Here is a 21,987-nt window from a genome sequence, read left to right as displayed (position 1 = left end):
GTGACATATAATATTATAAATGTGCTTCCTCAAAAGAACAAAAGGATATTAGCAAAATTTTAATTAATTGTATATTTAATAATCTAGGAAGATTTTGAACAAAAATGTAATTACCCAGCAGCTTATGCTTCTTCCTGCTCCTTTTTGAACATGGACGTTATTTGGAGTTGTGGTTGCTCGTTTTCCTTTTGTTTGCTTTGTTCATTTGTCTCTTTTAATTCTATTTTTTTATACTTTTTCAACATGTTCAAAATAAAGATTCAATCAATCAATCAATTACCCAGCAGTCTGAAAACAAGTTTACATGTGCAGCATCAGTCACAGTATTATTACACAGTATGCTAATGTTTTTCAAACGTTAGAGCGATATTATCTCATTCTTGTAAAAGGCATTACCTCAACATGCAGACCAGGGTTCAAACGCACACACACATAGACACACACACCTTATCGCTGGTACAACCAGGAGAGACAAACAGATCAATAAGCGCTACCTGCACCAGTCAAGAACTCACAATTACCGTCGGTGCCTGAGGAGAAGATGACATTTGAAAAGATTTCTCAAGATTTCAGCACAGATGGCCATTCAGTCTCTCACCGTCAAAGATTTCGACAAGGTACAGCTCACTTTACAATCAAATTCCGAGCAGTTTCTTTTCTGCTTTTTTTTATACCACCACTTTACTCCCTCCTTGTGAAATCTGACCTCGTGGAGCTTTCACTCGTTTACTCATTTTGGTTTCAGATACATGTAAAACATTTGTAATAAGTGTGTTACATTGTTTAAAACTAAACCACATAGCAGATTGCTCTGTCACCTATTAGGAAAGTCCCCATTATAAATTTATTTGATTTACTGAAGACAAAATATTTTATTAGGATTTTTAACTGAGAGGAACATTTTCAAGGTCTGTTTGCAGATGGAAGCAGACCTGCGTTTCCACACCACCGACTGGTTATACTGAGTCTGAGCCTGCTGAATGCTGTTCTGCTGATAGCTGCTGTTGTCACTGGGATCTATTGTAAGTATGAGAGTCAATAAGAAACTCCTTAATCTGAAGTATAATCCTTGTTCTGTATGATATTAATCGCACAAAGTAGTAGAACCAAGTACGAACGATGGTATGAAACTGCAGAAATTCATATAATTTACTTTTACATATATGAATATCTGATTGATTAGAGTTTATTTCTAGACCAGAGTTTCTTAATGTTTTCAGCGTGCCAAATGACACAGAGCCACACTCAAGAATAATACTGTATTTGTAATGTTTCATTTTGGACACATTACAAGCACAGCATTTGCGGTTTATGTTGGTATATGCCATTTTCACTATCATGAAACAGGTATGTGTTGCTTTGCAGTTGCTTTGGTCGCTACATGGTTGCAAGTTTTGCTAGTAGTATGCATGGAAGATGCTAACTTGTCTGCTAACCCTCACTAATTACTTACCGAGCAGTATTAAACTGTGAAAAGTGCAACTAAATGAAAATCGTTTGCCTTCAAATCAAAACTTCTGCCTGGAGAAATGTGTTAGTTGCCGCACAACTTTTACTTTGAAAGCAAATGTCGTCTGTTTCTGCGTTTTGGCACACTGCACCTAGAAGAGTAAATGGTTACTGTTTGTGTGTACAATAGTGTCTTTCATACAAATTAGAGGTAATCAAAGCAATCTGCTGGCAAGGTTTTTCACTCAGCCATAGTCAACAACCTGAGCTCAATTCCAGTCACTGGACCTTTCGGTGAATGTAGTTCTTTGTATAGTTATTTGTATATATTAGCTGGTATCTGTGTCTGTGACAAGCACTCATACTGTCTATAGATGCAATACGCTAACAAATCTACTTTGAAACAAATATGTGGAGCCAACATGACATCTGGAAAACTGAAGATCACAAACCAATGGCTGACATCACTGTGATTAGAGCAATCTTTTATATTGACCCTCTTTTCCTTTCTTATCTTTCAGGTGTCAAAGCCAAAGACTTTCAGGTTTCAGATTCATCTGTTTCACCCTTGTTGATTGAAATGAACCATCTCCGCAACCACAGTGGTATCATCAAAGAGAGGCTGGAGGCCCAGGCAAAACTGGTGAAAGAGCGCACCAACCACGTGCAGCTAAAGCTCCAGGTGAAGCAGTTGAAGGTCGAAAATGATTTGCTTCAGCGACAAATTGAGACACTAAATGCAGCGAAATCAAATCTCCAGACAAATAAAACTCTCTTAGGTAAGTTCAGCCTCCAACCCGTCTTTGTGAACATGCAGCATGCTGTGAATCTGCACGGCTTATTGTGAGATAGTAAATGGTTGTTCGATCTCTCTTGGAACAGAGGAAACCTGCGGCAGATGCCCAACAGGATGGCTCCTTCTTAAAACATCCTGTTATTATTTTTCTCACCATGAAATAAACTCCAGAAAGAACTGGACGGAGAGCAGACAATACTGCATTAATCAGGGCGGTGACTTGCTTGTCATCAATAACTTGGAGGAGCAGGTTGGTCAGAAACGAAGTCTTTTCTGCTTAAATAGTTTATTTTGTAGGCCTCTGTGTCTGGTTTTAAAATGCCAAGAAATTCGAGCCCACCATGTGTGAGAAAGTTATCTTCTGTTAATGATTAAGATTCATTTCAATTTCATAATCTTGGTGCATAAAAAAGTAAAGTCACAATAATATACGTTTAATTTTGGCAATTACTCATTAACTTGTACGTTATTAAGAGCTTTACACTCAAAAACTTTACCATCTCTGCTCGTGTGTGGGTCTGTGTGGGTGGGATTTAATTACACTGAACTTACTTTAAACTGGCAAAGTAAGAAAAATAGTACTTGTCTAACTTCTTAGAGCAAATATGTGACATCTTGATAAAGGCTAACCACGGGGAGCAAATGTTTTATATTCATGATAGCATTGCTCAGCTATGCCTAAACGAAAGGGCTTTTAAATTCTGTTTGATCACACCATACTTATTAGTCATCATTTAAAAATCAAATTGAATGTCTGCTTTCTCATAGCTCCTCATAACCGACAACTTTCAAAAAGTGAGCAGCTCTGGCGTATGGTGGCAGAATGGATACTGGGTCGGCCTCACTGATGTGGTGACAGAGGGAACGTGGGTCTGGGTTAACAATGTGACCGAGGTGGATTCAATGTAAGCGACTCGTGAAGCGCTATGATTCATTACTGACAAATGTACTGAAAACAAGTTCCTCTCTAAGCGATTGTGCTTTACTCAAGGTACTGGAGAAGTGGGCAGCCCGACAGCTCTGGTGAGGAGAAGAAGAACTGTGCTGCTTTTCTTTTCTTTACCGATAATGTGAAGACGTGGTACAATGTAGAATGTAGCAGCAAACAGCTGAACTGGATCTGCGAGATGGAGCCAAAGCAAACCACAAGGGGACCTCAATGATGATGTTTCAAAATAATAATAGCAATAATGTCATAAAATCTCTCAAATAAATTAGCTGTAACTTGACATGTGAAAAATCGTGTTATACACTACTGTAAGTGACACGTTTTCGGGTTTTTTGTTTTTAAAGTATTTTGACAAAACTCAGCATATTCAGTTGTATATGGGGGAAAAATGTCTGCAGTATCTGGTCTGTAATGATTTTAAGATGTTTAATGCTTAACTTGATAAAATAAAAATTCATCCTTAAAGAATATTTCTGATCCTAATCTTGTTTAGATGATCTGAAAACTCTGCTGTTCCTTTACCTCCTGTAAATGGTTAACAAGTAAACTTGATTTTCTGTTTGCAATGTTACACACACACACATGCGCAAACACCCGCAGGGCAATGTCCTAACAAATACTCTCTCTTTCTCGGGTGATCTTGCTGCACTCTTCTCATCTCGTCGATTAAAATGGAGGACAACGGAAATAATGCTGGCTTTTTTGAGAGTACTTATAACAAACTGACTTATCCTGAGGACATTAGTGAAGATGACCAATCTTTCAACTTGAACCAGGAGAGGCAACAAGGTAAATGACAAGAAGATGAATGATGATTAAGGAAATATGTTTAATGTTTCTTCTCTGCCAGAAACTAGCTTTGCTCTTCACAGCACTTTTTATAACTTGTGATTACACATCCACATTTTCGCCCACCACTTGGGTGTTATTTTGATGTTGCTGTATTGTGCATGGCTCTGATATTTATCCACCACTTATCTGTGTAGTGTCCCTGTCCACAATGGGGCCTGGATCCTGTTTAAATCGTTACAAAGTGCTTGCAGTGAGCCTGGCAGTGCTCGCTGCCTTTCTGCTGGCAGTTGATATTGGCCTGGGAGTCTATTGTAAGTGATTACTGCAAGCTGCAGTTTTTGTTATATTGAGAAATTTTTTAAATCTTAAAAAAAAGGTTCAACAGGAGGGAAAATAATCATCTCTTGTGGGAAAATCGAGGTCAACAAAAAGGGATTTGATTTATTCTCACCTGACTCTTTTTATCTAGTTTTAACTCCCTGGTTTGGTTTTCCACCCTGTAGCTTCACTGCTTATTCACCTGTGTTTGTGTCCTCAATAGGCCGCTAATTTTACTGAAAAGTCTCCAATAAATACTGTTTCACTACCTGCCTGCCACTAAAGAGTAGCTAAAGTTAGCAGGTGAATACAGAAGAAACATTAGCATCTATGAAACCGGATGTTATCCCCTCAAATTCATGGAAACCAAAATAATAAAGCCCAGTCTTTTTTTCATAAACTGTATAAGGTTGTTTTGTGTCAGCTTTCTAAAACGTTTGTTTCTGCTGCCCCCAAGTGATCAAAAAAGAACAAAACAGAAAATGCAGGTTTAATTACTAACATTACAAATGTACCTTAAATAACGGTCACTAAAGTAGCATCAGGGAAATTCAGAGTTTGTATTCCCTTAGAAAAACATATTAGTTGACGCGTTTTTTTCACCTGGTTGCAAACACAGAAAACTTTCTATACATGATTTAAGCTACAAAATATGAGGAGCGCTTGATTATTTGATTAATAAATATGTTAATTTATAAAAATGGTTATATGCTTTTGCATCAGTGACTATTATATCAGGTTTTGCCCACTTTATTGGCTAATATTAGATTACTACAGATCACTCTTGCCAAATGCCAGACTAATTTGAGTTTTAATTTAATTGCAGTATTTCTGTTACATAATTTATCCATATAAGAGGACCAACAAGCTGATGACTCAGTTGTAAATACCTGTTACTTCTTTGTTTAGAAAGGGTCACCAGAGCAGGTGGATCAGCAAACGTGACATATTTAACCAGGATTTTTGTTTCCAATCTTGAACTGGGATCTTTTAGTTGTTAGGCAAATGTATTAACAACTATACTAAAGAGCTATTCACTATGTTATTTAATTATGGGACAATTTTAAAAAAGGAAAATGTGTAAACTGTCTTAGCTGTGACCTAAAAACTGCCTGTGTTCTAGATAATAAATAAATATTTTTAAGTGAGGTTTGTCTGCTACTGCTCTTTTGTTATTTCCGTTAGAGTTCTTTCTTCAGCTGTACCAACACCGTAAAAATTGTACAGTTTTTAAAGTCTTCCTTTTCTCTACTTTCAGACTACAGACTTACTTATGGGAACCATTTAGTAACAGACATCAGCACTGAGATTGCCAAATTGCAGGCTACTTACAACGCTGCACTCCAAAGCAAGACTGAAGCCAAACAGGAGGTGGCGAAAGAGATCAAGTCACAGCAAATTACCAAGTGGGAGCTTGATCATCTGAACAGAAGGAAAAAAGATACCGAAAAACTAATAGACAGAACTGAAACGGAAATAGCGATGTTGGAATCCCACATGCCAATGCTCAGTGAGAGGCTTTTTCTTTATTTATCATGTTAATAAATGCTCTATAATTGTTATGTCATTCCTTTTTTTTGGTTTTTGTCGACAGAAGAGGGCTGCAGACAGTGTTTGCCAGGCTGGACTGTCATTAATTCCATGTGTTACTTCTTCGCTTTATCTGAGGAACTCTCACGGAGATCGTGGATGGATGCCAGACATTTCTGCAAGAGGCAAGGAAGCGACTTATTGGTCATCAACAGCAGAGAGGAACATGTAAGACTCAACATTTAAACAACACAATGAAACTTACTGACAAACTTACAAGTTCCACTTCTCATGAACAGCACTAGCATATATGAATGTTTGTGTGTGTTTTCACGTACATGTGTATTTCCTATATTGTCAGATGGCCCTTGCTGAAATTGTAAAAATGTCTCGAGACCCCTCGAGATCGCTTGCCCACAGTGGATTCTGGATTGGACTGAGAGATGCAGATGTGGAAGGAAGTTGGACATGGTTGGATGGGACAAGGGTGGAAGAGGGGTATAAATTCTCCTAAAAATCTTAATCCATAATGACAAAGTGAAAGAAGTTTTCTTGCTATTTTTTTTTTCCAAATCAACATTTACATAAGTACTCACAGCCTTTGCCATAGCACTCAAAATTGAGCTCAGATGCATCGTGTTTCCACTGATCACTTGTCAGAGGTTTCTATTAGTTTTTGATTGGAGTTCATTGTGGTAAGGATTGTATCAATGCACAGATCTGGGAAAGGGTACAGAAACATTTCTGCACCCCTGAAAGTCCCGATAATGGCTCCATCATCAGTAGATGTAAGAAGTTTGAAATCACCGGGAATTTTCCTGGAGCTGGACGCCCAGCCAGTCTGAGCAATCAGGGTGTAAGTGCCTTAGTCAGCGAGAACTCGATGGTCACTCTAATAGAACGACTCTCAAAGTTGTTCAGGTCATGTGCAAAATGCTCTGGACTGATGAAACAAAGATTGAACTCTTTGGGCTGAATGCCAAGGATCAGCACCTAGCTAATTCTATTCCTACAGTGAAACATGGTGGTAGCAGCATCATGCTGTGGGGATGTTTTTCAGCAGCAGGAACTACTCAAGACTACTCATGGTCGAGTTGATGATAACTTGCTCCAGAGCACTATGGACCTGGGACTGGGGTGAGGGTCCATCTTCCAACAGGACAACAACCCTAAAGGTGGCAAAAGGTGCTTCAACAAAGTATTGAGTACTGAGCAAGGGCTCCGAATACTTATGTACATGTTGTATTTTTGTTTTTTGCTTTTAATGCGTTTGCAAGAATTTCAAGCAAATCTTTCTGACTTTGTAATTATAGGCTGTTGTGTAAAACTTTGAAGTGAAAAATGAATCAAATCCAGTTTGGAATAAAGTAATGTAATGTGACAAGATGTGGAACAAGACAAGCGATATAAATTCTTTCTGAATGCCCTGTAACCATTATCCACTTGTGATAACGTAATTTAAGTATATGTCAGTTTATTAATTTAAGTATATGGTAATTTCCCATATATCTCTGTCAGAGCACACATAAAAAAACTAAGCAAAGTTACCCATCTCTTGTTTCAGGTACTGGGATATTGGAGAGCCTAACAACCAAAACAATGAAGACTGTGCTGCTATGTATCCCAGAGAAAACCCCTTTCATTCATGGAACGATGCTCCATGCAACTGGAACCTGAAATGGATTTGTGAGAGGACACCAAGACCTTTTAGCTCTAGCTTAAATGTTTAAACAGAGAGTCAAGTCTGGCTTTAAGGCATGGACGTGTCTTCTGAACTTTTTTTTTTCTTTATTGTCATGTCTTTTGCAAGAGACTACAAAATGTCCAAGAAGATTAAAATAAGAAAAATACATCTGAGTTATAAAGGCATCTACAAAATGTATGCAAATTCTGTAACTGTTACAAATAAAACCTTTACCTTTACTATGTACACATATTTTACCACTGTACAGATTTGTACACTAACATGCCAGTGTTTCAGGAAAACCTTTACATGCCCTCTATAGGTCATGTTAGTTAGAGCCCAAACATTTACCATTTAATGGGCTATGACTGAAACACTTGACCTAGACATTTTAGACCTAGCGTTGCATCAACTACAGCCTTTTGAAACTCTACTGAAATAGAGTTTTACAGAGAACAGTGAAAAAATCAAAGAAACCAATGAGCTTATTCTGTACACAACAATAAGTCTACAACAGCTCAAGCTGGAATCAAGTAAGGACAATCACATCACTTTTCAACACTGAAGTGTAGAATTACAGTTAACAATTAACACTTCAAAGGGTCACCACTCATTTTGCTAAAGAGCTTCAATTGTAGATGTATCTAATAAACTGGCAGTTAATAAATAAACACAAGCCAAAACTAATCCCACTTTGTCCATTTCCAAGACTAATCTACCAAATTATGACTTTTTTAAAGACTGGGTTAAAAGAAAACCCGGTCGTTTGCAGTGCTGTGGTCCCTCACAGCACTGCAAAGTGCTGTCGAAGTTGCTTGAGAAGCTGCTGAGTGTCGACGTGTTCTGGGAAAGCGTCCTCAGATTTTTGGGCTGCACTGTAGCTGCTCTGAAGGTCCCCAAGCTGGACACAGGCAAGAAGATGTAAAGATCACACTTTGTCACTTTTAATTGCACTGCATGATTTGGTTGGACCTTGATAGCGATAAATTACCTTTTCAGAGAGAATGGAGAGATTGAAGTGTGGCTCGTACATATGGGGGGCCAGTGATGCAGCAGTCTGAAGGAAGCCTTTAGACTGGATTAAAGGCAGGGAAACAATTAACACCTGTCATGAAAATGTATATGAAAATGCAGTGTTTACAGATTTAAAGTTTTATTTTCTTTAATTGGAGCAATCCTTACATCACGTTGCCATCATCATTATCACTATGAAAAAAGCTGGAAAACCCTGAAAATTTAACCTTTTAAATCATGTTGGCAGCAGAAGTGTTAAGCAGGTGGATTGCTCATGCTCCTCCTGCTACTGGAAAAATAAAATCCCATATATCTCATGACGCTTTGTCTCATATCAAGCTATTATTGCTAAATTGCTTTATTGCCTAGCTCTTTGTTGGAGTAACAGGGGCTTACTGACTATTGGATTTATATTACGCAAGTATAATTTGAGAGATATCTTTTGATAATATGAGCTGGATTACAGTTTATATGAAGCTAATAACTACATTTTAGTGATTTTCTTATAATGGGCTGTGTTATATCACATTAGAGGTCGAAAGGATCACCATTATGATTTCATTACTCATATTTTAGCAGCTTAACAAAGACAATGATTCAAAACTATGTCTTTACCTGTTCAATGTGACCTTTTCGCAGCTCCAGCACAGCCAGGTTGTTATAAGCTTCAGCATGGTCATTATTAAATGCCAAAGTCAGTTTAAAGCACTGATAGGCCAGAGTCAAGTCCCCTATTCCCTGTAAACACAGAGCATATTCTAAATTATACAATGTAAGGTTGTCATTTCAATTAACTAAGTGTCAAATTATGTTAACTGTGAACCATATATGGAAGTGAAACATATTAAGTAATTTTCTGTTAACTCACAACAGCCACGTGTCCTATGTTGTACCAGACATCAGCCTGCTCTTCATCATTGGCCACCAGGGCCAGAGCCCTCTCAAACGAGGACAGAGTCATATCGTACTGCTGGGCGTAGAAACAGCACAGGCCCAGGTTGTTGTACAGTTGGCAATTATACACTCCCATCTGGAGCAGCCGTCTAGCAATGGGTGAAACATATTAAATCACAGATGGTAAATAAAATCTCATCAGATAAATTGTAACAACACATTACACAAATTGTACAGAAAGTTTGTCTGACCTATAGAAGCGCAGAGCAATCTCAGGCTGATCTGTATAGAAGTGATTGCTGCCTATGCAGGCTATGGCCTCCACGTGAGTGTTGTCCTGCTTCAGGACGTCTTTATAGTACTCTGTCGCTGATGAAATGTTGTTCATCTCCTGTCAAAATACCATTTTAGAGACAATTAATGAATGGACGGATGGATGGATATCTTTAATGATTCATGCAACTGTTAAGGTTATACTCCATGCAGCTATGGTGGAAAGTTTACATTAGTCCAGTGGTTCCCAAATAGCTTGGAGGCAAGTCGTTAAGATTTTGTGTCAACCAAACACTATTAGTGTAACTGAAAGCCCTTTTGTCTTTAACCTCAGCAATTCAAGTACTAAGGTTAATATTGCAAAGAAGCTGGGAGTGAAGCTGTTGTTAAAGCTGGCTTCCTTTAACTATGACTGCTTGCATTTCTCCACTTCAGTGACTTTGAAAATGTTACTCATTCCTTAATTTCGTCCAGACTTGACCATTAACAGTCTGCTTTCAGGTGTCAGCCTGTCACTGCTTGGCCAACTAAAGCTGGCCAGCTCTTAACTGGCAAGTGTAAGCAAGACCACACATCACTCATATTAGCTTCCTTTATTGGTTGTCAGTAAGTTTTAATTTTTTTTTCTTTGATTTTAAGTGATTGCAGGGGTTGGCACCTCCTTAGCTCTCTCATTGAGCAGGTCTGCTGAGCAGAGGCTTTTGACTGTCCTGTGGTCCAGATTAAAACAAAGAGGAAATCAGAAACTTAAATGTACCTTCTCCTACATTGTGGAGCAAACTGCCTATTTACATCAGGGGCATTAGACATTTTTGAAAACGGTCTTTGGTTATTACACCAGACTAAGTCCTGATTACTTTGAATTGTGCTTTTACTGTTTTTGTTTTTTCATTTTGTTTTTTGTTTGTTTTGATTGGGGCTGCAGTTGCAGTAATGCGGACGCTGCACCGGTCCGTCGTGGTGAAGAGGGAGCTGAGTGTAAAAGCGAAGCTCTCAATTTACCGGTCGATCTACGTCCCTACCCTCACCTATGGCCACGAGCTGTGGGTAGTGACCGAAAGAACGAGATCGCAGATACAAGCGGCAGAAATGAGCTTCCTCCGAAGGGTGGCTGGCCTCTCCTTTAGAGATAGGGTGAGAAGTTCGGCCATCCGGGAGGGGCTCAGAGTAGAGCAGCTGCTGCTCCACATCGAAAGGAGCCAGCTGAGGTGGTTCGGGCATCTGACAAGGATGCCCCCTGGGCGCCTCCTGGGCGAGGTGTTCCAGGCATGTCCCACCGGGAGGAGGCCCCGGGGCAGACCCAGGACACGCTGGAGAGATTATATATCTCGGCTGGCCTGGGAACGCCTTGGTATTCCCCCGGATAAGCTGGAGGAGGTGGCTGGGGAGAGGGAGGTCTGGGCCTCTTTGCTTAGGCTGCTGCCCCCGCGACCCGGCCCCGGACAAAGCGGATGAAGATGGATGGATGGATGGATGGCATTTTGTTTTCTTTATTTAAGCAGTTTTATTGTCTTATTATTTTATGACATTTATTCTTTTAGCTGTTAAGCACTTTGGGATACATCATAAAAACATTCCACTTGACTTAACGGCACAGAAAACAACAAATTTAATTTAATTTTAATATACCAGAACACATCAGCGTCCCTGACTGAGGAGGATCAAATTTGTGATGATATAAAACTGAACAATTTCTTCTGAAAGGAAAACCACACAAAACCATCTGAAAGGAAAATAACTGTGAAGAAACTACATCTTTTGGATCCAGCTGAGAGTGCCAAACAAGCTAAAGAGCCACTCTGAAACCCGAAAACACTTCTAAGAGACACTCTGTCTACTGGAAAAGAGCTTTTGAAATGAACCACAGGCAGCTAGAACTTGTCTGAATTGTGTTAAAGTGCCTGATAAGGAGTGGTTATGTGATATTCGACAATGCAATTAAATAAAAAACTGACTATATTCGAGATGATGATGGCATACTGTACCTCATGGATACGAGCTATTCCTGTTAGAAGGGTAACCTCTCCAGGGAAGTGATCCAGGCCTTGCTTGAAAAGACTGAGAGCCGTTATTGGCTGATCCATACGCTGATAAACCTAAAGGAAAATGAAAACAAGAATAGTGATTTCAAGAAAAACATTGCTTTAGAGAGAGAACCTTAAAATGTACAAACCCTTGGCAATAATCACTACCTTTGCGAGATAGAGATACGTATCTACCATCTCTTGGTGGTTGAGAGCTGATCGAAACTGTTTTTCTGCTTCTCTATATAAACCAAGCCTAAGAGGAGAGAAACAGACATTACATAATTTCATATACATAAATGTTAATTTAATCAAACATTGCAGTTGAATAATATGAAGGATGGTGTGTTACTTGCCTGTAGTAGCATTTTCCCAGCTGAACTTTCCACCACCAGTCTTTGAACTGTGCATGTTCAGTAGCTTGAGCAGCTAAATCCAAAGCCTGTACAAGGAATATAATATTTCTTTACATACAGTCCTGTCATCTAATGTGTGGTAGTTTTCTTTACACTGCAGATTTGTGTATCGCTTACATTTTTCACATCATTTTCATGATGGAAGATGTACTCAAATAATGTCTGTGGAGAAAGAAGATTGCTTCACATGCAGGAAAAACACAATAGAAAACAACTGATAAATGTCTGGAAGTCACAGTTTGAGTCTTACCCTGGATAAATTGGGTTTTTGGGAATACTTGGCCAGATTTAGCCTAGACAAGTTTATAAATGGTCCTTCGGGATTTGTTAGCATTGAAGCCTAGAAAAACAATAAAAGAAATAGGTCATGCTAAGAATTTCAGGCTTTCAGTGTAACATAATAAATAATAAAATGACTGTTGCTATCAGTCTTACATTAATATATTGTCTGCTGCATAAATTAACTTGAGAAAATGCAATAGAAACAGGCATGTGTCAAACATGGCCTTTAGTAGGAATACTCACTGTCCCCAGACGAATGAATCTACCAGAAGAAGCGGTGACAGGACGAGCTGTGCTTGCAGTACGTGGGGTTTTGATGGCCTGCTCCATTGTCCCAGGGCGCCCGGACTGTGTGCTGGGTCTCACAAATCCTGTTATAGGGCGTCCTGATTGTGTCATGGGCCTAGATTTCAGGAAATAAAATATATCTGATTAGAGATTAATCACGAAAGCTTCATCAGTTTGGTTTTTTGTTTTCGTTGTCTTGAAAAACCTACCTGACAGCTGGTGTGGGACCTCCACCATGACATGTTCCAGGAAGTCTTAGTGATGTACCAGGTCCTTGCAGAGATCAAGTGTTATAAAAAAAATATACTAATTAAGAAAATGTTCAAATTATTAATTTAATGAATTGTGGAATTTGGAGCAAATGCTTAAACTTACGTGCAACTTGAGCAATAGAGCTTTCATCCAGCATCATCTCAGCAATCCCCTCCTGGTCAACCTCGATTTCATCTATGTAAACCATCTCTGTAAGAGCACGGGTTTTCAAGCTCCATGCAGCCTATGACGCAAGTACGCGCGCGCGCACACACACACACACACACACACAAGCAAGTTTTAGTCATGTGAAATATTTCACATTTATGTAGAAGAAGGCATAAAACAGTCTGGAGCTACAACACAAATTATCCATAAAAAAGAACAAAATGAGATGGAAAACAGAGACATGTGCAGTCATGGTTACCTCTGAGATTAGCAAAGATGAGTCCTTAAGATAGAGTGCAGACAGTTAGCGAGAGAGTAAAGAGATTTAAGAAAAATGTGAATAAATGGGAAGGAAGCAGAACGAACATAAGACACGATAGAAATGAGACTTGAAAAGAAAAGTAGCGTATAGCAACAGCTACTAAGTTTATAATAAACTGAATAAGTATGATGAAATGCTACGTTAGTGAGATATAAACAACACAGACTCGATTAATCGGGATTATGCAGCAGGTTGTCCAGCTGTCCATCGTTAGCAAGCTAGGCTAACCCTGCTAACTTCACCACAGTACCTGGTCGTATGGGTTGTCTTGTAATATTTTCGTACAAATATCAGAACATTGTTGGAGTTTCCGCCTCCTGAAATAGCTCCACGCCAGAAACAATGGGTCCATCGTCACTTCCATTGCTTTTGCTAATCAGGGAGAAATAGCGTAGATCTAAAAGTCAGTTAGCAAGCTGCTAAGAGAAGCTGACTTGAAGGCGAGACCGAGGCTTCCTCTGTCGCTCGGCAACAGCCTAGGAGGGCGGTCCTTCACTGCCGCAATTTCCTCAAAAGAACTGAATAAAATAAAAGAAAGTTAAATTAAATTAAATTCATGGGACATCACTGTTCTTTTTAAAATTAATGCATTAATTCAAATTTGATTTACAAGAAATATAGATCAAATAAAATAAATAAAAATATAAATCTGTGGAAGCAGTTAATTTAGGTGAGTAAAGAACTTTCTTACTCATAACTCTTTATATAAGTCATGAAACACGCCACACTTAAATAAACACTTTGAATACTTGAATGGACTAAGTAATACATAATTTTAAAACAATTAAAATTTCAATTACCTGCTTTTGGTATTTTTTTAATTATATGGTTGAAAAGAACACATTAAAAGCACAAATGCTGACATTAAATAAAAAATATTCAGAAATAGGGTCTAGCACCCGGACTGCTTGCTTCTTGGTAATGACGGAGTTGTCCTCTCCTGCTTTTTCCTCCTGAGTAAGTCAAAGCATCTGATTGGGTAATGGACTCCTCCGTCATCTTTGTAGGCGGTGCTTGTGGAATAACAGTACAGCTCCATCTTTGTAGGATTTGACAGGAGCTTTGACCCAACTCGAAGAGGACCGCGAGCCCGGGGCTGAAGTACAAGTAGACTGAATGAAAACACAAGCGTAGAAATCAGTTTCTTAAACAGAGGCAGAGGGCTTTCATATTACCAGGCAGCGAGTCTTTTAATTCACATAACCCGCAAAGATGCCCGATTTCAACGCTTGCTCTTGACTCTGGTTGTTTCCAATGGAACTAGCCTAATGGGACACGCGGGCTTCAAATAAATCCTTTTTGGTGAATGACACTATATCCGAAAGCCTGCGTGATAGCGACAGAGAGACACACACGGAAGTGCGGACATGGCTGACAGGACTGCTCCCAACTGCCACCTGAGACTGGAGTGGGTGTACGGATACCGGGGACATCAGTGCCGCAACAACCTGTACTACACCGCCGCCAAGGAAATTGTCTATTTCGTCGCCGGTGTGGGAGTTGTGTATAACACCCGGGAACACAAGCAGAAATTTTACCTGGGGCACAACGATGACATAATCAGGTAGTAATGACATGTTTATATAAACATATAAATGCATTTCAGCACCGTGGACAGCACCAGACTTGAAACGTGTACTGAAAGTGTAGAGTTGTCATTATTGGAGCTGGTGTCACCTTGTGCAATGTAATGCGATATTTTTCAGCTCCACGGGGAGTGCACCCCTACTTAGCAGCATCCCTAGTTTGCTGTGGGTTCAATATTTTGCTCAAGGGCACTCCAGCAAAGCAAGGGGTCCTTTGAAGACTGCTCTTGCTCCCATGTTGGAAGGAACCACTACACTAACATTAATTACTAAACAGAAACTAATATTTTAAAAATTATTTTGTTGAGTTCATGTTTATGCTTTAAAATTATTTGTCACTGACAATCTACTTTTAAACAATGTCATCCTGGGAAAAGCAGCAACCCATTCGTACAAAAAGGACGAATGGGTTGCTGCTTTAATATAAAATGTGGTTTAATGTAAAATATTTGACATTGATGCTCAACATTTAGTCATTTTTAAAAGAAAGGTTGACAGTGTAGACAGTAAAATGGGCATATTTACCTTTGTGCAGTCCAATACTAATGTGCAGTATCTGAAAAATGCACTTGAACAAAGCTGTCCTTGAAGGAATCCTTGAATTGGAAAATTGAGGTAATAAGGGATTTAGTAGCTCGACCTCTGCATCTCAGGGAAAATGTTGAAACCTTTTTTTTTTAATAAAAAGTTATCATTAATCATTATATCACTCATCTTTCTCAGCATGCTGCACAACAATGACCTGTGACCAGTGGTTTAGTGCTTGTGTTGACATATGTGCGTCTGTGTGTGGGTTGGCCTGGAGATGACTAGCTTTATACTGTGTCGGTCGTCAGCTGGACTCCTGCTCCATTATTAATCGGACAGTAGAGATACTAACCCTCCGCTGCCCTGTGAGTAAAGTGCCTGAGTTCAAATGGTGAGCAGGAGGAGTCACAGACTAAACAATAATCTGATATATGATCTGCAAAACTGTTGAAAGTACAAAAGTGGTAAATTGGTGTAAAATCTGCAAATTTGATCAGAGTATTTCAGTGTGAAATGCAGAAACCTCTCATAGCGTGACCATGTGCTTTTTGTGCAGCCAGGTGGTTTGAACTAGCGCTATGTACTTACAGTGCAAGCTAAATAGGTCCCTTAAGCTGTCATTTATTAAATGCCAAGTAATAGCCATTTTAAAGGCCTCGAAGGAGTGCTTATGAAGCTCTTTTAAATACTGCCTTTGAATATGACTTCTGCGGCACAACCAGGAGCAGTGCTCGCCACATTCAGATCTGAATTATCACGTTGCACAAACTCATGTGGAAGAGAAGTGGCTTCTTTAGAGGGACTTAAAATTCAAATACTGCTTCTCTTCATTTTCTTGATGCACTGTTGCTGTAGATTCGTAAGCAATTTTTACATTAATTTGTACTTTACAGGGTCATTGCAGCACTCGTTTTGGGTAATCCTGTAAAAAGTCAATGAATGCCTCTCACCTGACCCACTCATCATCCACCTGATTTTTTTGTACAATGGCGCCATCAAACCCACCATGGCGCCATGGAAAATTTAATGGCATTATTATTATCAAGACTGGGCGTGCTGCTCATATCAAGGTAAAAAATATATATATATGAATTTAAATAAAATCCTGTAGTAGCTTTGTATACATGTTGTATACATGTGCTCACCCACTCAACTTCATCATGGTTTTAATTTCATGATTTTAAATAGAATCTCTAATTTAATATTTCTCAACTGTTTAAAATTACTGTATTACAAATACATTTTTGGCACAGCAGGAATCAGACATTGAAAGATTATACAAGAAGTTTTATCCAGACAAAAATGGATTCATGAAGGTATGTTGTGTCAAAATGCTAAAATATAATAATGTGAATTAAAAAGTGCAAAATTTCAACCTATCCATATATACCTAGGACATTTATAACTCTGAGTATTTTCACAGGTTAAATTTTTCACAGCTCACTTTGACGGGGTCACATGGGAACATTTGTCAGATTAAACTGATTTTACCCATTTCTCCCACTTTTTTATTCACCCTGAAGTCTGTTTTAACTGGTCTCTGAGTAATGTGGAAGAGCTAATTGGCAGGTTTACACATGAATGAAAGACTGAGCAGACAATGATGCAGTAGTCTAGCCTTCTTTTGGTTGGCCTTTTAGGCGGTTTTAATGCTTTGTTAGAAATGTAAATAAACATGTTACTGGGCGATAACAGAATAGACCTGGGAGACAGTTAACGACCTCCAGTTAGAGCAGAGTACTGTGAGGCACATCATTAGAGTGGGTAGCCTTGTTAAAACTGTTTTTTGCTATTCTTTCCTCATATCTGCCGTTGTTCCAAATGGCTTTTATTCAAGTCAGAAACTCTAAGAGCCCGAGGCTCCTGCTAAACCTCAGCAGAAACAGAGTTTTTCCTGCATATAAACAGTCTTGGCTCCCACTCAAGAAAAATCATTAGGACTGTGATTAAAAATACTCTTCACTCTTCTTAATATCTTTAATAACCTGGGTTGAAGTTACACATAAATACTTTTTTTCTTTATCAAATGTCCAGAAACATGAGAAAAATGAACAGAATTCTATCAGGAAACTTAATACAGTTAAGTTTGGCTAACTGTATACAGACCAATCATGCTTATGTGTGTAGGAGGCATGATTGGTCGGATTGGTAAGCAAACCCTGAAGAGAGGAAACACCCTGGGAAGGTTGGCTATACTGCTGGAATGCACCACTTTAGAAAACCCTTAGTTTTTTCCTACCAATCATTAACATGGTTAACACATTCACCTTACATGTGAAAGATCCCTGGGAGATCACAAACCCTGCCTCAGGGTCGCAAGCTAATGCACTCCAAGTGTCGGTGCCAAGCCCTGATAAAAAGGAGAGTTGCATCAGGAAGAGCCAGTCGGCATAAAATCGGTGCCAAATCAAATATGCTGATCCATCCACCGTGGTGAACCTTAGGAAAATAAAGCAGCAGCTGAAAGCACCATTAACGGAAAAATAAAGTTTGTGGAAACTCTTTTTGACTTTAGTCTCACCTCATATTTTTCACCTGGTTGTCTGAGCCACAGTGTGAGACCCACTGGTCTATACTACAAAGCTTAAACCCCGACACTCAGAGCACATACTGTCCACGCAAAGACCGATTCACACGAATACATTCAAAGCAAAAGGAACAGCTGGCTACACTTTTAACTCATAGGAGTCTTACTCACTCCATCAGCCTTATGGGAAAAAAGAGGCTGATCTTTATCTGCCGTGTTCAATGGTAGTTCAGTCAGTAGCTGACCGGGAAGGGGGTGGGGGGAGATAAATAATAAAAAATAAACAAACAAAAAATACAATGGTACTGAAACAAGCTAAATTTTTAGTTTTAAAGCACGTGTGCTGGTATTGTTCTAGAATTTCACAGTGGTTTTCCAGTTGAGTTACCCATGACCCAAACCTAACTGCACACTCAATTCAGGGATAAAGAGATTGCTAGGAAAGCACGTATTTGCAGGGTTTTTCCTGTACTTAAAAACCTTGGCCTCCACCAAAGAGGTTTTAGCCTCCTCTACCAAGGAAATTCACAAGGGTTTTAATAAAATAATTTAAAATCAATTATTTTTAAGTGGGGTTGGCCAGAAATAAGAGAGATCTACGCAGATTCTTGCAGACCAGACGTGCTTGCAAAGTCAACTCCAAAGGCCAATTTGAGGCAGAAAAATCCCTCTTTTGTTACATTTTATTTCATTTGTGGGTGTAAATTCACAAAAGCGTGGGAAGATAGAGGCATGGCGGCCTTCTCCGTGTAGTCATTATTTGATGGTCTAGCCTTGAACGCGAGTTTCATCATCACTGTGACATGAACAGCAAACGCAATAAACAGAATACAAGAAGCTGCCTTAAAATGCAAGCAATAAAATAGGCCTGTAACTTACACAAGCTCTGTATTCATGCTGAACATATGTACATGTGACCTCATGTTTCAAACTGAATGTAAATCGAGCAATGAGAGAAAGCACAATTACTCTCTGGCTGGACAATAACAGGCTGATAAGTCATTTTTTGTTTCTGCACTGTGATCTTTTCTGCATGTTTTCTTGTTTTGATCCTGAGAGTTAATGAGTTAACGAGAGGGTTTCATGAACACAGAAATAAAAGGCCATCTCCTGTTACTCAGAATATCATGTTACCTCTATGATGGATCACTGCCAGAATTATGGATTATAGATGCCAGAGTGAGGCTGGTCTTGTCTCGGTGAGCTTGGAGAGATGCTGTGAATACATTTCCATTAATACTGCTGCAGGGTTTGTACAATAACAACGTGTCTGGCTTGCAGAGAAGAGTCTGTCTGTCCACAAACTAATGATATGAACAAAAAAAAGCATTTTAAAAAATAATAAATACAGTATTTTGACTACTATTGAACAAGTTAGAGCTGTGCATGTGAAACAAATCACTGTGATACACTAGAGCAGTGTGTGAGAATGTGCTTTCAGATAGTTTTACTGCTGACAGCAGCTATGAGAGCTGATATGATTTACATATCCATCTTTGCGTCCATCTTCCATTGTCTTAGTGTTGATTAATATGGATGGTTTGTGATGATCTACTTCCTAAGACGTTATCTTTAGCTTATTTTATATGCAGGCGCCAGCCTCAGTATAATATCATTCTCTATGGTAATTGTTCATTTTGCTTTTTCTAGATCGCATGCTGGAAATGTTCAGCCACCATATCCACAAGGAAAAAGCCTTATTGGAACACTAGACTAATCTGTTACCAATAAGACTGCCTGCTTCATATCTTTACATGCATTTCCATATTGCCAATGAGTGTATTTGCATGCCTAAGTATTATTATTCTTCCCAGGTTTTGGGTTAATTTTGTTAATTGTGTTCAGTTATGTTCTATATTTTTCACTATCACAGCAAGCACCTTGCATTTACATAGCTATTATCATGGGGTGGTAATAATAACAAGGTTTTAAATACATGTGTTGTTTCAGTCCTTGTGTTGTCCCAGTGTTGCATTTATTTTGTATATATGTGTCTCCCTCACACATATATACAGAATCATTTATCAGTTCATCCCACTGAGTCACGAAGCAGGTAAAAGTTTCTGCATTTAGTAATAAAAATATTTCTTTGGTTTCAGAGTATCAATAATTGTTGTCACAGTGTATTTTTATATTTATTTTTTGTCCCTAATTCTATTGAAGTATTCCAGGTAGGATATCTAAGTTTCTTAAAACCAGGAAAAGACTTTATCCAGATGGGTGCGTGTGCAACACATAGCCAGGATACTCTTAAAAAGTCCCAGCACAATCACAAATGCACTCACTGTTAGTAGCTGCCAGGGCTACTCTGTAAAAGGAAGCTTGTTCTCTAAAGAGCTCATCTGTCGTACCCAATTAAGATCCTCCAGAGTTTCATACAGTTACTTAGCACAATGGTATGATTCAGCAGTGTTGTCACTGGGGTTAAAAATATATATAACTGACTGTTTTAAGTGGCATTATGAATGTTTTACACTGATGAGGTGGAAGCGGCTACACATGCTCAGATACCCTTATATTATACTTCACCCTTACCATAAACAGCCTAGATGTCAGTGATGCCTTTTTGACTATTATACTACTTTAAGTATTGTTTAATTGATATATGAAGCATATATTGCTTCTGTGAATCCTCACATTCAAAAAAATATCATTTACAAATGATTAGTGGTTTCTTGATAATTAAACCAATTAATTTCTGTTCCTTAACTAATCATTTGAGGAAAAAAATAAAATGACAATTTTGGTTCTATTTTTGTAACGTCACTAAATTTCTGTAAGAGAATCTTTGCCCCGATCATCATCTATCTAATCAAGAAGAGCACTACTCTACATACCTGCTGCTTACTTTATCTTTTCTATTTTTAGTTTTTGGAGCAAGCTGATGGATTAAAAACACTTTGCAGTATCCTGGGAAATATCCTCTACTATATAGACCTTCTGAAATGTCCTAATCCGCTGCTTCTTTTTAATCCAGTGTAGGGAAAATCAGACAAAGAAAACTACTGTTGCATGTGTCTCGGGAGCTTACTTTAAAATGAGGATCAATTGTGGCCTCCTGTACTTTAATGAGCTCTGTTCATGGGGTTTCCTATCTTTCTTGCAAACCAAGCGTGTCGTTCCTGTGCTCTATTTTTGCATTCTCACTGTCAGAAATCAGCTATATCTATAAAAAAACAGGGAGTTAAATCGCTGCTCTGTTTGCCGTATAGCTCGTTTTGTACTACAGCATTATGCAGATGGAGGACAGATGCATCAAACAGCCGTAGCCTATATGAAACAGGAGAACCGTGGAAATGCACTGCAGGCAGAGTCATTAGTGATGGCATTTAACAAGCTCTTCAGCTGACAGGAATGTAAGGGAAACAGTCTGGTTGTAGCTGGCTCGAAGACTGCATTTGATTTTCACGCTGTAAAGGGGACCTACCACATTTTAACTACAGGATAGGAGTTATAAGTATCAGCACTTCCTTTTTTTGGTGACTCCAAAGATGTTGGAAGTTTTCATCTTCATTAATCATGTTTTACGTCAACACACCAGACAGATTTACCGCAAAGTACCTGGTCATGCCAAAGCAGTTTTCTCTGCTGTCTGTCTGCATCTCAGTATTTCTCTCTTCCTCTGAATGCTATTTTTAGCCGCTTTGCTCAGATTATATAATTCATAAAAAGTAAGATGAGAAATTGTGCCAAGTTGGAAAGAGGTTCAACGAAGTCGGTGGCGTAGCCGGGGCAAAGGGAGAGAAAAAGCAGAGAGGGCTGAAGGATGACAAAGATCAGGCTTGTCACATCAGACCCACCTCAGCTTTCAGAGACGTTACACCACCAAGCTTTATCTGCTCTGTGATGACAGCGCATTACGGATGCAGATAAAGTGTCAGCAGTCAGGCAGAAA

General features: G+C 38.9%; 4 protein-coding genes across 8 annotated transcripts in view; 3 read left to right on the top strand and 1 right to left on the bottom strand.

Moving 5' to 3' along the window:
* Positions 1-453: 453 nt before the first annotated feature.
* On the top strand, positions 454-3,664 carry LOC113012331 (C-type lectin domain family 4 member M-like). Of its 2 annotated transcripts, none has more exons than XM_026152458.1 (6): positions 454-617; positions 921-1,022; positions 1,971-2,228; positions 2,332-2,495; positions 3,014-3,150; positions 3,237-3,664. In XM_026152458.1, the coding sequence occupies exons 1-6, from the start codon at positions 542-544 to the stop codon at positions 3,406-3,408; spliced, it is 909 nt and encodes a 302-aa protein (XP_026008243.1). In that variant the 5' UTR covers positions 454-541; the 3' UTR covers positions 3,409-3,664. The 2 variants fall into 2 exon arrangements, with proteins under 2 accessions (XP_026008243.1, XP_026008242.1); XM_026152457.1 differs by having other exon boundaries at positions 456-617; positions 909-1,022.
* A 57-nt stretch (positions 3,665-3,721) lies between these two features.
* LOC113012330 (CD209 antigen-like protein B) lies at positions 3,722-7,757 on the top strand. The gene is made up of 6 exons (XM_026152456.1): positions 3,722-3,983; positions 4,181-4,297; positions 5,563-5,814; positions 5,899-6,062; positions 6,196-6,332; positions 7,399-7,757. Exons 1-6 carry the CDS (start codon positions 3,866-3,868, stop codon positions 7,562-7,564), a joined length of 954 nt encoding a protein of 317 aa, XP_026008241.1. The 5' UTR covers positions 3,722-3,865; the 3' UTR covers positions 7,565-7,757.
* ttc8 (tetratricopeptide repeat domain 8) lies at positions 7,606-13,951 on the bottom strand. Of its 2 annotated transcripts, XM_026152453.1 has the most exons (15): positions 13,702-13,951; positions 13,389-13,412; positions 13,085-13,205; positions 12,919-12,982; positions 12,665-12,824; positions 12,390-12,479; positions 12,257-12,301; positions 12,080-12,165; positions 11,892-11,979; positions 11,685-11,795; positions 9,678-9,817; positions 9,401-9,575; positions 9,148-9,270; positions 8,510-8,593; positions 7,606-8,419 (listed from the first exon to the last, which is right to left on the bottom strand). In XM_026152453.1, exons 1-15 carry the CDS (start codon positions 13,813-13,815, stop codon positions 8,303-8,305), a joined length of 1,542 nt encoding a protein of 513 aa, XP_026008238.1. In that variant the 5' UTR covers positions 13,816-13,951; the 3' UTR covers positions 7,606-8,302. The 2 variants fall into 2 exon arrangements, with proteins under 2 accessions (XP_026008238.1, XP_026008239.1); XM_026152454.1 differs by lacking the exon at positions 13,389-13,412.
* A 529-nt stretch (positions 13,952-14,480) lies between these two features.
* eml5 (EMAP like 5) overlaps positions 14,481-21,987 on the top strand; it is a 49,296-nt gene continuing 41,789 nt past the window's right edge. For 2 of the 3 annotated variants that reach the window (XM_026151798.1, XM_026151797.1), the window contains exon 1: positions 14,482-15,015. In XM_026151798.1, the coding sequence (XP_026007583.1) occupies positions 14,819-15,015 (197 nt within the window). In that variant the 5' untranslated portion in view covers positions 14,482-14,818. Of the gene's footprint in view, positions 15,016-21,987 lie in introns of all 3 variants that reach the window. The other variant, XM_026151799.1, reaches the window with a different exon arrangement.

This window comes from Astatotilapia calliptera, chromosome 19, assembly GCF_900246225.1.
Source record: "Astatotilapia calliptera chromosome 19, fAstCal1.2, whole genome shotgun sequence".
NCBI lineage: Eukaryota > Metazoa > Chordata > Actinopteri > Cichliformes > Cichlidae > Astatotilapia > Astatotilapia calliptera.
This window is presented reverse-complemented; position numbering and strand designations above follow the sequence as displayed.